Source organism: Schistocerca piceifrons, chromosome 2, assembly GCF_021461385.2.
Source record: "Schistocerca piceifrons isolate TAMUIC-IGC-003096 chromosome 2, iqSchPice1.1, whole genome shotgun sequence".
NCBI lineage: Eukaryota > Metazoa > Arthropoda > Insecta > Orthoptera > Acrididae > Schistocerca > Schistocerca piceifrons.
This window is the reverse complement of record NC_060139.1, coordinates 455,593,217-455,609,448: the sequence shown is the minus strand read 5'-3', so window position 1 is coordinate 455,609,448 and position 16,232 is coordinate 455,593,217. Positions and strand designations below refer to the sequence as shown.

Sequence of the window (16,232 nt, the reverse complement as noted above, 5' to 3'; positions counted from 1 at the left end):
TATATGGCCCGCGGCTTGGTCTGCTAATACCTCCGTAGTCTGTGTAGTTCGTAGGTACATATTTCTGTCTCCTCCAGTTTTCTTCATCCTGTGCTGATGGAGTGATGATGGTGTGCAATTCGCCATTTGAGACTGTGTCCTCAGTGACGACTTCGTTTTTGTACTGGCCATTGCAGCCCAATATCAGCCTGTGTGGGTTCGTTGCTGTCTACTATCTGCTGACTTGGGGTCACTACTGTAGTTACTGAGGTCTTAGCGGATCGGAACTAAGGATGGCCGAACACACTGTTTCATAAACATTAACTGCTATATTGAATATTGATTCACATAAGACTGGTACAAACACCTTGCACTGTCAGAACCCACTGACTTCATTCCTCCCCGGAGAACTTTCGCTTCTTAAGCCTTTTTCACACGACGACATTGGGTTGCGCCACTCGTTGCGTGGAATGAGTTGCATGCAAATGATTTCATATTTGACTGTAGACACGGCGAAACCAGTATACACTTCAGTTTCGTCGTTTTGTGGGTTCCTGAGTCGTGTCTGAAATGAAAGTTTTGGCAGGTGCACGTCTCACGAGTTGTGATGGAGTTAAAACTTGTTGCATGGAATCGCTGCATAAGAAAAAAAAATAAGAAACGTGTTTCGATTCGTGACTGGATAAAGAAAAGACGTAAGCTTGGTTGCTCAGCAACCTTGCTGAAATAATTTGTAATGGAACACCCAAGAAGTTCTCTTAATTATCTTAGAATGTCACCAGAGCTGTTCACATTTCTTCTAAATAGAGTTCATTATGCGATAAGGAATAAATATACTGTAATCCATGAAGCACTGTTGCCAGAACTGAAATTACATATCACATTGCTTGCACTACAATCGAGAACACTAGGCATGCTATATGATGCGGTTTTAGTTGGAGATTACGCTTTTTCATTAACACCAATAATTATTTACATTAACAGTAATAATTATTAACATTAATAGCAGTGATTATTCTAAGCAGGCCGCATTAAGAAGAGAATGGTTTTCAAACTACTCTCTTGAAGATATATCTGTACAGTGGCAATATTTCAAAATTCAGACATATGTGAATGGGGAGCACTGCTGTGACGTTTTAAATAGGTGAATATTGAATAAAGTACGCAGCTTCTTGGTTTGTGTAGCCTTCCGTCCTGTGAACAAAATTCCTTAAAAAAAGTCGGCCATCTCGAACTATGGGATTTTAGTCTTGTAGACGAGAGCATTTTCCCAGCTAGAATTACATTTGCTTGTATTTTTCTTAATTCAGTTGTATATGTGCTCCTAATTCAATAAATTTTGCTCTGCAGCTCAGATGGTTCAAATGGCTCTGAGCACTATGCGACTTAACTTCTGAGGTCATCAGTTGCCTAGAACTTAGAACTAATTAAACCTAACTAACCTAAGGACATCACACACATCCATGCCCGAGGCAGGATTCGAACCTGCGACCGTAGCGTCTAGAACCGCACGGCCACTCCGGCCGGCGCAGCTCAGATATTGTCAAACTATCTGTGTTCTGATCGCATGTGAAGGTCTTAGAAGCAGCAATATATTGCTAATTTTTGTAATCAGCATCACTGAAATTCCACAAACACCTACGCAACGCATAGATATCCAAAATGCGAACATTATTCTCCGTTCCTCACTGCATATTTCAGTTTGTCTACACTCTACGAACACACATAACCTTAAAACTCATGCAACTAGTGACGCCGAAGTTGGAACAAGCTGAAACTGTTGTTTCACCGACGCATGCGCAGTGGCCTGTAGCGCAGTTGAATGCAACCAAGGTTACTAAATAATAAGGTTGGGCAGTAAGCGCTCTGCTCAGCCATTGACTGGCCTAGTGACGTCAGCGTGGAAGCAAGCGCTCACAAGCAAACGACATGGCATGCGCGTTTACGTCAAGTTTTTGGCGGAAGATTTTGTTTATACCAGAATTGAGATGTCTAAACTGCTTTTCTGCTGCAACCTAGTGTCGGCGTGTAAACTAGACTTTAGCCTTTGCGTGGGCATCCTTGTCTGTCGCTCTATCGATTCTGTTTGGTTCGATTACCCTTAACTATTAATGTTATTTTTATTGTTGTTTCTACAGATGCATAAAATCACTTGTTTTCGTACCCCAAGGGTTGCTCCTATTTGAACGACGTTAGCTCTCATGGAAACGTATTTCCATGAAATACGGTTAGGCTATAACGGTAAAATTCGCTTCTTGTTTTATTGCAGAGCCTAAAGGGAATGTGAAACTATAAAGAAGTGAAATATAAAAACGATTTATTACTTTTAAACCAATATCGTGACAAATACTTCTTAAAACTCACATACATTCTCTTCAAATACTTCCTGCAATTACCATATTTCTTTAGATATTGATTAATTTACGCAATTTCTGAAAAATCTTAGCATTATCGACTTTTGGAACCTAAGCGGTCGAGGCGATAGTGTAATATTCTCTATGGAAGAATCAACATTCATTTGTCATATTTGTAAACAGATAACAGACGAAATTTTGGTTACGTGAAAGAAAGAGCTTTAGTCTTGTTCATGAGAAGAAAATATGGAATCTTTAGTTTCCAAACGTTTAGTCTTGTATTCAAATTACAAGGGCAGGTACTGACAGTTAGTGACAATTACGTGGTCACGTTTTAATCGCCAGAGCTGTTGCTTTCATGTCGTCGGAAGGTTATGTGATGAATCCAGTGATGCCTAGGTCAAGCGCATGTGAACCCAGTAGCATTGACTCAGCAGATAAGACACGGTATATATAAGTGGGGTCCTGCCGTGGTGATGTTAGTTCTGTCGCTGGCTTAACCGAGTGCCGCTCGTGGAGAGTCAGGTCACAATGCCTAGATTTGGCTAGTTACTAAGGCCACAGTAGGTCTGTTTTTATTGCGGTTGTACCACTGGACTTCAATATTATACCAAGAAATCAGCAGTTTATATTATTAGAGCTATTGCCGCAACGGGCAGTGAATTAAAGAAGAATCACGCTGCACTGTGCTAAGTCTCCTTGCACAGAACTAGTTGAGCCACGAAACTGTACTTTTCTTTAAAGCTATACTTTAAAGCATCCTTCATGCAGCCAAGGCTAACTGTGGGGAAAATGACAGAATTTTTTATGCACAGAGTGAATCCTATCTACTACTCAGATTACTCTGATACGTAAAGCAAACTGTAGGCAGACTTCTTTTTCTGTCAATAGTGTTCTGAAATCCTTGTTTTGAAGCTTGCAGTGTGCGATTGAAGAGCGCAGAGCAAGTTCGTGGCTGAATCACTCTGCAGCAGAAGATTTTGTGAATAACCTGAAAGTTGAAGACCTCGACACCGAACATCATACATCAGCGATGGATATTATTTCAAATGTAAGTGTTTATGCTGTAGGCATTGTCTTGCCATAGAACGTTTCATGTTTGTCGAAATTAAGCCTACTTATCCATCAAACATTTTATTGTAAGTGCAAAAGTGCACTTATGGTGTATTGTAAGTACTGTATGTCCATGTACTTAGACTTGTTTTGTGCTCTCACGTTATTCCGCCGTAAAATTTGTTAAACGACTACAGCAGTTATACATTAAAAATTAGAGCGTCCATTGTTCTAAATAACAATATTTTAACTGAATTTATTAACCACTAGTTTAGAGGTGTCATAAAGTTAGTTTGTTGCGACTAAAGGTGTGTTAGTAGAGATACTGAAGTGTCCACATGTGATTGGAAGAATGTGCTGTGGAAGACTATTAATTGTAAACCAATCTTTATTACAGAATCCAGTGTTGAAGTCATTTATAGCTGGTTCTCTTTCGGGAACGTTTTCCACTGTGATGTTCCAGCCCCTGGATTTAGTCAAGACTAGACTTCAAAATACAGTGCCTGCTGCTGTTGGGTGAGTGTCGTTTTTTCCCCCCTCAGTAATTAATTTGAATTGTACCATAGATCAGGTATTGCTGGACAAAGAAATGCATTCCACTGATCGTGTTACAAACTATTGCTATTTAGCTTTGTAAACAGGGTTATACTGATGTACTATTTTTGGGCATTGCAACATTGTTACTGTGACCACATTTACAGCCCTTCTCCCAGCCAGAAATACTTAATTGACTGGAAGTCGGTAGGCCTATACTATCTTCATTCATTGAAATTTATTTAATACAATACAGGACTGTTCAGGTACTCTTCTTGAGAGTTTAATACATCTTATGAGATGAATAGCATTCAGATGGGAAAATATATGGTGGGCACTGCCACACAGTGCTAGAGTTTTTGCATTTTCTTTTAATATTTGATAGAAATTGTTTCTTGTATGTATTTTAATGTTAGACAATTTTTGTTTAGGCCTTATCCAACTTGGGGCTTAAGTTCACAATTCAGTGAAAACAAAATACTTTATTTACCCATTGAGTTTGAGAGTCTGATATAACCTTGCAGTATTTCATTGCTAAGTTGCTTAGTATGCATTTTTTGAGAAATGCGATTCACTTACTCTGATGAATGTTTTCTAAATTTCCCATAGTCATTAACTTGTTGCACAGATTTAATATTGGTTGTATCACAAACTGAACCACGTCATCATTAAAACCTCTGAATTTAACATGAAAACCACTAGATTAAGCTATAAAATTTCTCTTACACAATAACTGAAAAATTTGGTCAGATAACTGAAAAATAATGAGTAGTTAAAGTACTAGTATACAAAGTAGAGAGAAAATAATAAATTTTAATGCATTTCAGGCATCGATCATCTGGTATGATAACTATTATGGTGCACATCCTTCGGAAGGAACATCTTGCAGGGCTGTGGAAGGGCATGACTCCTGTAAGTACATTGTAAAGTATTTTTTCTGTTTTTGGCCTTCATTTCAATTTCTTTATTTTCATTCTGTAATTATCATCAAAATTCCAAACACTGCTGTGCTTATTGAAAAACAAGACTTTTTTTAAATGTCATTAATGCAAACACAACTACTGTATGAAATGTGAAAGCCAGAAACAATGCTGAAAAGAATTCTCAGAGGATAAAGAAAAAATGGTGACGATGGTAAATCAGAATGTCATACACAACTATAGATTGATAAACGTAAGGGTTACTTGGTAAAATAAGTTGAGGAAATCATACTGACCATACATTTTTAATTGGCCTGTGAGTGGAGGATGCTGGAAGCGAAAGCTTACAATCAGCTTGTAGCACATTGGGTGCTAAGGCAAGCCCCACCTCCTCCTCCCAGAGCAGCTAACTTACAGCTTGTAAAAGAAGGAAGCATGTAATAGGTTAATGTGTGCCAGAAGTGACACGAAAGTCTATGGCGAGTTGCTTGAAGGATCAGGTACCGGGTACAGTCTCTTTGCTCATTTTGGTAAATAATATTAAGTCACTATGCACAAAATCCAGAGCAGCCCAAAGTCAGCTGACTTCCACTGATCACAGAGGGACTAAGTGAAATGTGCATGCAGTAACAACAAAGAACTACTCTAGTAAAAGATATGGACAACTGAGTGGCATAAGAGAGAGAGAATGTGTGCTATGCCAATGAAGTGAATAAAGTATTCAGAAAAAGAAAAAATAGATATGAACTTAATGTAAACGGCAATTAGAGGAAAAGAGTCCGCTGCTCGTGGTCTTGCGGTAGCGTTCTCGCTTCCCGCGCACGGAATCCCGGGTTCGATTCTCGGCGGGGTCAGGGATTTTCTCTGCCTCGTGATGACTGGGTGTTGTTTGTTCATCATCATCATCATTTCATAATCATTGACTCACAAGTCGCCGAAGTGGCGTCAGCTAAAAAGGACTTGCAATACAGCAGCCGAATTTCCCCGCAAGGGGCCTCCCGGCCAACAATGCCATACGATCATTTTTCAGAGGAAAAGAAAGCTGTGGTATGATTATTTCTATGTTATAACAGGGGAGTAAGATGACAGAGTACAACAACAATTAACCCATGGCATCATGTCATAATTTTCTATAACATCACATATGTTTCATGCTCTGTTACTTGAGACATACTAAAAATGTAATACATGGAACTATAACCAAAAGGTCCTGTGATATTAACAGTTTATGCTACTTACAGTGTATCTTCGAAGTTGCTGCACACTGCACTCACTGACACCTGCCAAATACCATTTATCGGCAGGGTACATCATTATGTGATGAAAAATCATATTGTTTATTGAATGGCATACAAAACTGAGCAGTATAAATTGTCACATATCGGGTAGACCACCTTGAGCTGCACTAGCTGCTGAAAAGACCGTAAGACATTCTTTGGGTTTACTTCACTCACTCCCAGATGGCGTAAAGGACCGTGAAATTTAAAATATATGACAACAGTTGCATAATCCACATGGCATAAGAGGGTTGTACATTTGATCTTAAATATTACTGCACATAATCATAAAAACTCACATTTAACACACACTGGCAAATACCAAGTTTCAAATGTGGCATTACAACAGATACATGAGAAAACTAACCAAATGTCCACTGAATGGCAGTCTCTTTTCAATAATGATCAGTGTATGGGAAGTAAATAAACCAAAGAAAATTAGTATTGACATTTTTATCTACAATCATGATTACTTACAATATGGAAGTTACTTATGGAATATGTGGATCCCATTTCAAGTTTGTATCAGTGTGCAAATCCAAACAATTTTGAGAGTTGACAGCAGTGGATTATTCCTTCAAACTCGTTTTCAAATACTTCAGAGGAAACAGACATAGGTAGTACATAATATTTTTTCTTATTGGTCAAAAAGTTATTACAAACACTTGCAGTTTTGGGCTACCTTTGATCTTACAATAAATTTCCTCATAGCACCTTGTTGTAATTTCTAAAAGTGTAATTTTCAATGCTGTATGTGCTATGTATTTTTCGTGTTTCAGTCAATAACACGCTGTGTGCCAGGTGTTGGGCTGTACTTTTCATCACTTCACTGGCTGAAATCGCACCTTGTGCAAGGAGATCCTGGACCGATGCAGGCAGTTGCATTGGGCATGATGGCAAGAACATTGTCTGGGGTTCTTCTTATACCAATCACAGTTGTGAAAACACGTTTTGAGGTGTGTGTTACCGTAACATGTATTGTGTTTCACACTGTCAAATATGATGATAGAATGGTGACTTTCAGATGCATTTTAAATCTCTTACTACAAGGCATAAAAAAAGTATGGAAATGTTAGTACAGATATCTTTACTTAAGTTTCCACACTATCATATTTCCAAATCAGTGTGACATATTTATGCAATTTCTTAATTTTTTTTGAGTAAAGAAAGTTGTTTCATTTAACAGTTTCTTATTGAGGTGTATTCCAATACAGTTTCACAATTTTCTGTATGTGTATCCGTATTTCCAGAGTGGAGTGTACCAGTATGGAGGTGTGACAGAGGCACTGCGTGTCATATACCGGACAGAAGGTGCCCGTGGACTATGCTGTGGTCTGCTTCCAACACTTATTAGAGACGCACCATTCTCAGGGATATACTTAATGTTTTACACGCAAGCTAAGAAAACAGTGCCACAGGGTGAGTTTTGTACAGAGGATGTAGTGCATTACACTAAAAATTGAGTGACATATTAATTACATGTCTGAGGTTATTATATACAGACAGTGATGGTATTATTTGTTAAGTAGTATTATAAGTAAGCAGTGTAAGAAAAAAAGACACAAATCATCTTTTACATATACAGTATATCCTCCCTAAGAGTCATCAGCTGAATTTTCTGTTGTTTCACCAGATATTTGTAATTTCATTTTTGCAGTGTGTATCTGGAGTCAGCCCAAACAAATATGGCTTATCACATCTTTCAAGCAACATCCAGGGCCGATTTTTTTTCAGTTACAAACAAAATTATCTGTAAAGCAGAATTTTACATACCCATTTGATAAAGTAGTCCCAAATTAGTAAAGTGTAAAATTTGTTTTATTGACATGTATTAACTGAGACAGTAAAACATGAAGAATCGCTAGTACACTTGCAGCGACTGACAGCGCTGTTGCATTGCAGTAGCAGTTCGCATGGGCCAGGTTGCTGCTGGAGTACTGCTTATTCTTCATGTTTCACATCAATAAAAATAAATATCACACTAGACTAATTTGATACCACTCTGTAGAATGAGCATCTAAAATTCCACTTTAAAAATCATACTGCTTGTAACAGGAAACAAACCGACATTTTCCGTCAACGCTAGGCGTCACATGGAAGATGTGAAAAGCAGCGTTTGTTCAGATTGACTCTAATTACACATTTTAAATACCTGCACACTGAAAGTGTGTAAAGGACCAACAATTCAAGTAACATTCCAAGATGAACCCTGGGAGTGTGAAAATGATTTGCCTTAGTGTATTAAAGGATTACAGCAGTTCCTGCTATGTTAGGATTAAACATTTGAAAAACACACAGAGAAGGAAAAAAGTAAATGCCGAAGACTCTTAACAGGATGCCGGGCATATTTTGAATTTCAGCTACTAATTTCGATTTATTTGTTTAGGTAATATTGTTCATGTTTATGAAATACTTGTACATATTTTGTACCTGTATTTCTCCAAATAATTCTGTACAAGTATTAGAATAGTTTCCTCAGAAACACTACTGCAAGTTCCTTCCCCATCTGTAGAAGGGCTACAGTGACCGACAGCAAAAAGCTCTTTGGATTTTTCCTTTGAGAGTTACACCTTTTCCATTCACTGTGTTGCATTCATTCATTGACTGTTGCCATTATGAATAAGCTGATAGAATATTTCGTCTTATCCTTTTTAACACTGTGTTTTCATACACTGCTCTAATACTGTCTAGTCATTGGCATTTACTTTTCTCCTTCTCTGTGTGTTTCTCAAATGTTTAATCCTGATGTAGCAGGAACTGCTGTAACCTTTTCATAAACAAAGAAAAGTCAGTTTCATTCTCCCGGGGGTCATCTCACGATGTTTGTTGACTTGTTGCTCCTCTGCAAATTTTTAATATGTGGATTTCAGCTCTTAGAAGTGTCAGATCATTTATTTTTCCATAGTTTTTTGCACACTTTCTTACAATTCTTGAAAATATGTATATTGACTAAAGTTTCCATCCATACACTCAACGTGCATCCGATGCAGTAACTAAAAGTTCATTGCTGTAAATATCACTGCCCAAATACACACATTTTGTATACAGTTTGTTATCTGTTAGATCCTGTTTTATCTTGATTTCACAAGTATTTTTATGTCGATTATCATTACCTTTCATCTAGAATGCTGAACCTGCTGCTCACTGCAGTATTGTCATTTCTTTTACATCAGACTGATAACAATGATGCAACATCATTTGTGAATGTTAGGCTCTTATTGCCCACACTCATTTTCTTTGAGTAGCTATACTCACTTCCCCCACTCCCTCCCCACCTTCATTTTCTCTCTCTCTCTCTCCCCCTCTCCCTCTCCCTCTCTTCCAAAACTACTGTCAGTCATGCTCACAGGCAGCTCTGAGGTACTATATAGCAATAGAACTTTTCCTCCTTTTTGGTAAATAGTTGTAATTTGTTGTGTATCATCCACCTGTGTCCTTTCGTTTGTTGCTAAAAAAAAAAATTGTACACAAAATTGCATATAAGCGTGATAAATTTTGTGTTAGTTTGTTAAGTTGGAAGGGTAAGTACTTCTCCCAAATGTAGAATCAGATAAATAAACTCCATCACTTTTACTGTCACAGTCCTTTTCTTTTGACTATGCAAAGGAAAAAAGAAAGGATTAGGTTTGTTCAAAGTGCAAAAGCAATTACTTTTGTTTCACACCAAAGCCAAAGTTTAATCTAACATCTTGTTTTTGCAGAATGGCTTCAGCAGACATCAGCAGGTGGCAACAGCTTCACACATTTTGGGTGTGGGGTGATTGCTGGTGTAATGGCATCAGTGGTTACCCAACCTGCAGATGTGCTCAAGACGAAGATGCAACTCTACCCACATAAATTTTCATCTGTGCTGTCTGTTGTTATGTATGTCCAAAAGGTCAGTAAATCCACATTTCACATTTTCCTTGACAATTATTTAACACGTTGACTGCCACACACTTAGAAATGGCTGTTTCATCCCTTGGCCAGGCCAGGAACACGGCATTAGGCATGAGGCGCTGCTGTGACTGCCAGTGGTCACACAGCAGTCAATGTGTTAAAGTAAGAATTGTAATGAGTGTCTCTCGTAAGGTGCCAGGTGGGTTATCTCTGGTATTTCAGCAGGTATTTGCAGTTTAATTTTTAACATTGTGTAGCTGGAGTCAGCCCAAACAATTAATGCTCATCATGTCTTTCATATGAGACTCAGTGTCTACAAAAACTTTGGTTTGATGTTACAAACAAAATTATATTTAAATCAGGATTTTACCTGCCCATTTGATAGAGCATTCTCTAATTAGTCTAGTCTGATATTCATTTTGTGTGTATGTAGTAATAGGGACAATAAAACACAAAGAACAAACAGCAATCCAGCAGTGATTCAGTAGCGCTGCATGCTTGGCGGTAGCTGTAGAGTAATCTGGGACTACTGTATGAATGGGCAAGTAAAATTCTGCTTTAAAGATAATTTTGTCTGTAACAGGAAACAAACTGATGCTTTCCCCTCTAACCTGGTTCACACAAAATGGTGAGCAGTAATTGTTTGGGCTCGACTCCATCTACACAATGCAAAAATGAAATTCCAAATATCTGTTCAAATGCAAGAGAAAATGCTTCTGACAACTCTCACAAGAGGTACCCTGTATTTCAGGACTTTCCACGGAATACTTTTGTAGTGATATATTACACACTTAATGAGTGCATTACTAGGCAGTTAAATTGTCAAATGTGTGAATTAAACAATTATTCCATATTCAGTGTTCCTTTACATAATGGGTCAGCCATGATGTGCCAAACTTCACGCATGCAGCATGTGTGGGCCAAGGTCCAGCCTGTCACTCGACTTTGCTCAGTTGTTCTCAGAAGTGTCCAGAGCAGCGCGACATTTCATTTAGCATTGCAGCGCAGCATTTTGCGGTTGGCACAATTCTCTGAGTTCATCAGAATTCTGGTGTCAGTGCTGTTTACCCTTCGCAACTCCTTCGTAGTATGAAGGACGTTCACAGGTCTAGTGGCTGTTTGCACAAAAAGAGGCAATCTAGCGATCATAAGAGTTCTTTAAAATGAACGGAATGACAGAAGAGAGGGATGAGAATTCTCTGTTTGTACTAGTGATGGTTACTGCTTATTTATTATGAAATGACATTATAGTACAATGCAGAAAGAATTTAAACTTTTAGATAACTATGAAAGAGTCACAAATTACAACATTTGACACACGGGATTCAATGTCCTCCACTTCAAGAAGCACTTTGTGCCAGATTTGCAGGCGTAGAGCTCTTGAAGACATTGGTGGTATGAGTAGTAAAATTTCTGAAGTTGCACCCATTATTCCATTTTCAGTTGCAATAGTTTTCAGTGGAAATGAACAAAGAATATGGAGACTTCAAATATTGCTGCAAAGTGCATTGGTGAAATCAAGGGGCATATCTGGAACGATTTTTAGATTTAAATCCCACAATTGTTGAGTTTTTGAAGGAAAACAGAGTGCAGGAATGAAAATTAGAACAATCTGAATGGATTGCAGACTTCACATTTTGAGTGGACTTGGCTGCACACTGTCCACGGTAAGACACTGCCAGATAACTTCTTTCTGATTTGATGGAGATGCATTTGTAAAGAAAATCGCATTGTAGAAAACACATTCGGATAAAGACTGTCCAGTTCCCTAACTCACTGGCATTAAAGAAAGCACAAGGTTTGAGGAATTCCTTGTGGCTTTACAAGAATTACGATAGGACACTTTCTGTCTTACATCTGCTTTTGAGACCATTTGCCATTTCAGTTGAAAACACTCCTGTGCATGTGCAGATGTAACTGGTTGACTTGCAAGATAATTCCTATGTCCAGACATCAGCACTGCTTTTATCAGGCAGATTTTCCAAATTTCCATAATGAGGTTGCAAATGTGCTAGCATATTTCAGGCAACATATATGTGTGAAAGACCTTTTTTCAATTATGAAACTAAATAAGTTATATTATGTGGTAACTTGAGGGTGAAAATGTGAAATTATCTGTCTGTTCATATGCCAACAGTTTGTACCTGTTATGCCTTCAGAGCTCAAAATAATTAATTAATACTGAAAACTTGTTTTCTTAGTGATCTACATTGTTGAGGACTGTGGAATATAAAACCAAGTCATATGTAGTATGACTTTACTGACATTTAAATGTGCCATGTTCGCTGTTTTCCCCTCTTCCCCATCCTCCTGCTGAGACAGAACGGCATGGTGTTAGGGAAAATGTGAAGTGAGGCTGAGGGCTTTGGCACCTGGGCTTGACTTGTGAGCCAAAATCTTGGCCAACCTCACTTTATGTATTGATCAGATGTTTGGTATAAGATTCTTGTCATGAAAAATCAATAGTAGTTACTGAAATAAACACAGTAGGAGAATAGTACAACTAGAAAAGATGATGAAAAGCAATCCTATATATATATATTATTTATTTATTTATTTTATTTTTTTTAAAGCAGTTGATTGAGAGGTTGAGTTGAAATTTGCATGAGATGTAGGAAAATAATATACAGTACACCACACAGTGAAAGTAATAAGCTTGCTTTTTGTGTACATTTCCTCTTAGGTGTATTTCCCTCACTCGATATAGACAGTCTCTAGGATCTCGTAAAGCACCTCAAGAGATGTGCTACAACCTGATATTTAATTACACGGACTCTAGGAAGGAACAGACTATGGGAATTTTATTAACAATTGACAGTTGTTTGCTTTATATTTTGATGCTTCCCATTGAAGGTATTTAGAAATGCCTCATATTTTGTTTATAGACTTATGGATTTCGAGGCTACTTCAAAGGACTGGCACCTCGAATGCTCAGAAGAACTTTGATGGCTGCTATGGCATGGACAGTTTATGAACAGGTATGGAAATTTACTCCACAATGCAGTCTTATAATACACAGGGGTGGGAAAATTTGTACAACCTTTTATGAGATAACCATGCAGCATGAAGGCTGGAAAAAGCTTCTGGAATCTTGAGTGTTGGGTTTTCTTGTCCTTACATTAAATGCACAGCTGCAGTGAAGAGTCCCTCCCAAAGATAGTAACACTGTAGATCTAAACTAGTTAGTCAGTCAGTCACAGAGAAATGGCAATCAGTCACTTAAAAAAAAATCATACATAGTACTGACGGTGTTTTGATCATTATCTTCATTTAAAGATATCCCTTTTTGTCATATACACTACATCAGTGTAAAAATATCCACATTTCAATAACATCTTAAAGATCTATTGATGAAGTAAATCTCAGGAAACCTGTAATATTTTAAGAATGTAATTTTGTCTGATTTTTTTTTTTTCTCTCCCCCCCCCCCCCCCCTTTCCCTCCCTCAGTGCAGTGACACACCATGACGGCCGACTACTTTATCTATTACCATTCAGTTTTTGTGCTGGCACATAATTTTCATGCTGATCAAATGTTGTGATTCCTATTGTTACCTGGTCAGTAAATATAAACAGACATACAATCTGCTTTCATTCCGATTATAGCAACGATCCATGGAACAAATGACAGAATTTTCGAAAGAAAAGTACCCCAAGTCACCTTGTGCTAAGACCTGTGGCTTTAAAGGGCTGTTCTGCAGAATATTAGTTTCACATAAACAAACCAAACTGTGCACTTTCCTGTCAGAATTGTCAGTTGTGCTCTTATTGTTACAGAGTATAATTATAGATCATTTATTGTTTGTTTTTTTGTTACAGATAACTAGACAGATTGGATTGAAATGACCCCTGCTATTGCTGCATTATATGTGGCGCAATGCAGTTACCCAGTAGTATTATATTCATCAGACTGCTGAGAGCACGTTGACATCATCCCTCTTGAAATGAGATAGTGTCATTGCTTCAGGAAAGAAAAATTCTTTGCACATGCGGCAAGGAAGATGCGACTGATAGTAGTGTAAGCTGTAATGTCATGGGTGTTTGTGATACTGTTCATGGGAACAGTTGACAATTTGCACGGTGGCTGATGGAAGTGACTGTAGAGGCATTTCACATTTACAGAAACTCCCATCACCCACCATGCCAAGTGTCAACCTGGTTCGTGAGAATAGTAGCTGAGAGCAACAGATGTCACACCCTATTTATTCCCTCTTAATGTTCATTGAATATTTACAGTCAAAGGAACCATATGATGTCAGCTGTTGTAAGGTCATTAAATAATGAAATTAACTATGCTCAGATTACCTATATTGATATCTTCTTCCAGAAAAGTTATGCAAGTGCAGATATCTGAATTTGCAATTATTTTTCACAGATTGATCCTTTATTTCCAACCAATCAATGATATCTGTTGTGCAAGTACGTATTGTAGAGTGTTTCATGGGAGATTTATTTTATGTAAGACTTTACAAACATAATGTTTGTTGTATTTTTGATATGTTATGACTTTTATACTCTGTATCAAGATACAATTTTGAAAATTATTTTTAATAACTATACCATTTACTATAACTCTACTTACTTATGAATTTATAGACAAATGCATATTCTGTGTGTGACGTAGAATATGGATTTATTCAAGCACTGTTAATCTTTTGCATTCCTGGACATGGTAAGACTTTCCAAATTACATTGAAAGTGAGCTTATATAGCTGAAGCTTTCACGATACAAAATGTGCAATGATCAAAACTGTCTTTTTTTTTAAAGAAGTAATAACTATTTCCTTGGACAGGATGAACAAACATTGGTTTATGTGCTACGTCTCTATCAAAATTGATGTATACTTCAACTGATACTGCGTGGGTGAATCATTAATAAAGATTCGCCTGCTTGCATTTGAGCCACAGGGAATTTCAGTTGGGACCTAGTCGACAGTTTTTTTTCTGCTTGCTTACGAATGGAACAATATTTCAGAGCATTTTGTTGTGTATATTGCCTTTAAAATTATGTAAAGTACTACACACATACTGTAAATTAGTAATTCTATCCAGGGGTGCTAGGAACAAATGTAAGTAATCCCCACATCACCCAAGACTATGCCCACAAGGTAGATTGCTTATATTTCACTTTTTACTGGATCGGAATACATGAAAATAATTTCATGATATTATATAGTTAAAACTATAATTTTTATTGCCACAAATAGTATTGCTGTGAACAATATTAATTGCTAATTGTGTGCATCAACAAGAACCAAGGCTCTGGTGGGTCTGATGCCGCTGCTCCCAAGTAGTGGTTCCAATTACAGTGCATGTATACATACAGTTATTCGCATTAAAGATGAAATCACAAGTCAAATCATTGTGAATATGTATAAAAGTATCTTATATGGTCTGGGGTTTTTTTTGTTTTTTTTTCCCCAAAAGCTACGTCATTATCATTTTAAATGGCTGGTGAAACATTCTAAACTGTGAAACTTTGATTCACATTTAAAAACTGGAAAGTCATTTGGATACATATTTCACATTCCTTCCACCCAGAGGCTTTAAGAATATTGTGTGTTTACAGCAACTGGAATAAGAAAGACTTAATTTGTTTCAGAGATAATTAAATATGTATTTGTATGCAAAACAAAGTGGATTTCTTTTTTCCTTCTACCCCCTAGTACTCTCTGGAAAAAATTGAAGCACATACTGCATGACAAAGTTTTTGTTGGTGATATCACACAATTTGGAAAAAGAAAAGGACGAAACAGTGCTCAAAAGAATATTTGTGTGAAAAATAAACTGAAGGCCACAGAGAAAAACCTAAAAATTTTGACACTAAAATCAAAACTTACAGCATTTTTTTCCCTGCATACTTAATATGTAAGTCATACTCTAACAAACTCATTTTTTCTCTTATAGCTCTTTGAACTTCTAATCCCATTTGTAGGTTAGATATATGTTTCGTTTGGTGAAAGGATGGGATAAAAACACAATGTTAATGTGGTGTTATGTTCCATGTTTGATATTTGAAGACTTAATTCAAAATTTTTCTAAAAACACATTCTGAAATGTTTCTTGTATTGTCATGAAGGTACATAGAACAGAGATTTGAAGATACAGTAAACAACCAAAAAGGAAAATACTATGCCTAGGGTTCAAAACGCACCTCTTCTATCCTAACAATTTATAGGAATAAATGGAATCTAAGTAGTTGTGTGTAACCGAACTATTTCCATCACAGAAATATCT

General features: G+C 37.2%; 1 protein-coding gene across 1 annotated transcript; it reads left to right on the top strand.

Moving 5' to 3' along the window:
• Positions 1–2,515: 2,515 nt before the first annotated feature.
• LOC124776593 (mitochondrial glycine transporter A-like) lies at positions 2,516–15,354 on the top strand. The gene is made up of 9 exons (XM_047251651.1): positions 2,516–2,780; positions 3,249–3,384; positions 3,784–3,902; positions 4,748–4,832; positions 6,897–7,073; positions 7,368–7,536; positions 9,819–9,994; positions 12,882–12,974; positions 13,815–15,354. Exons 1-9 carry the CDS (start codon positions 2,692–2,694, stop codon positions 13,839–13,841), a joined length of 1,071 nt encoding a protein of 356 aa, XP_047107607.1. The 5' UTR covers positions 2,516–2,691; the 3' UTR covers positions 13,842–15,354.
• The last annotated feature ends 878 nt before the right edge of the window (positions 15,355–16,232 follow it).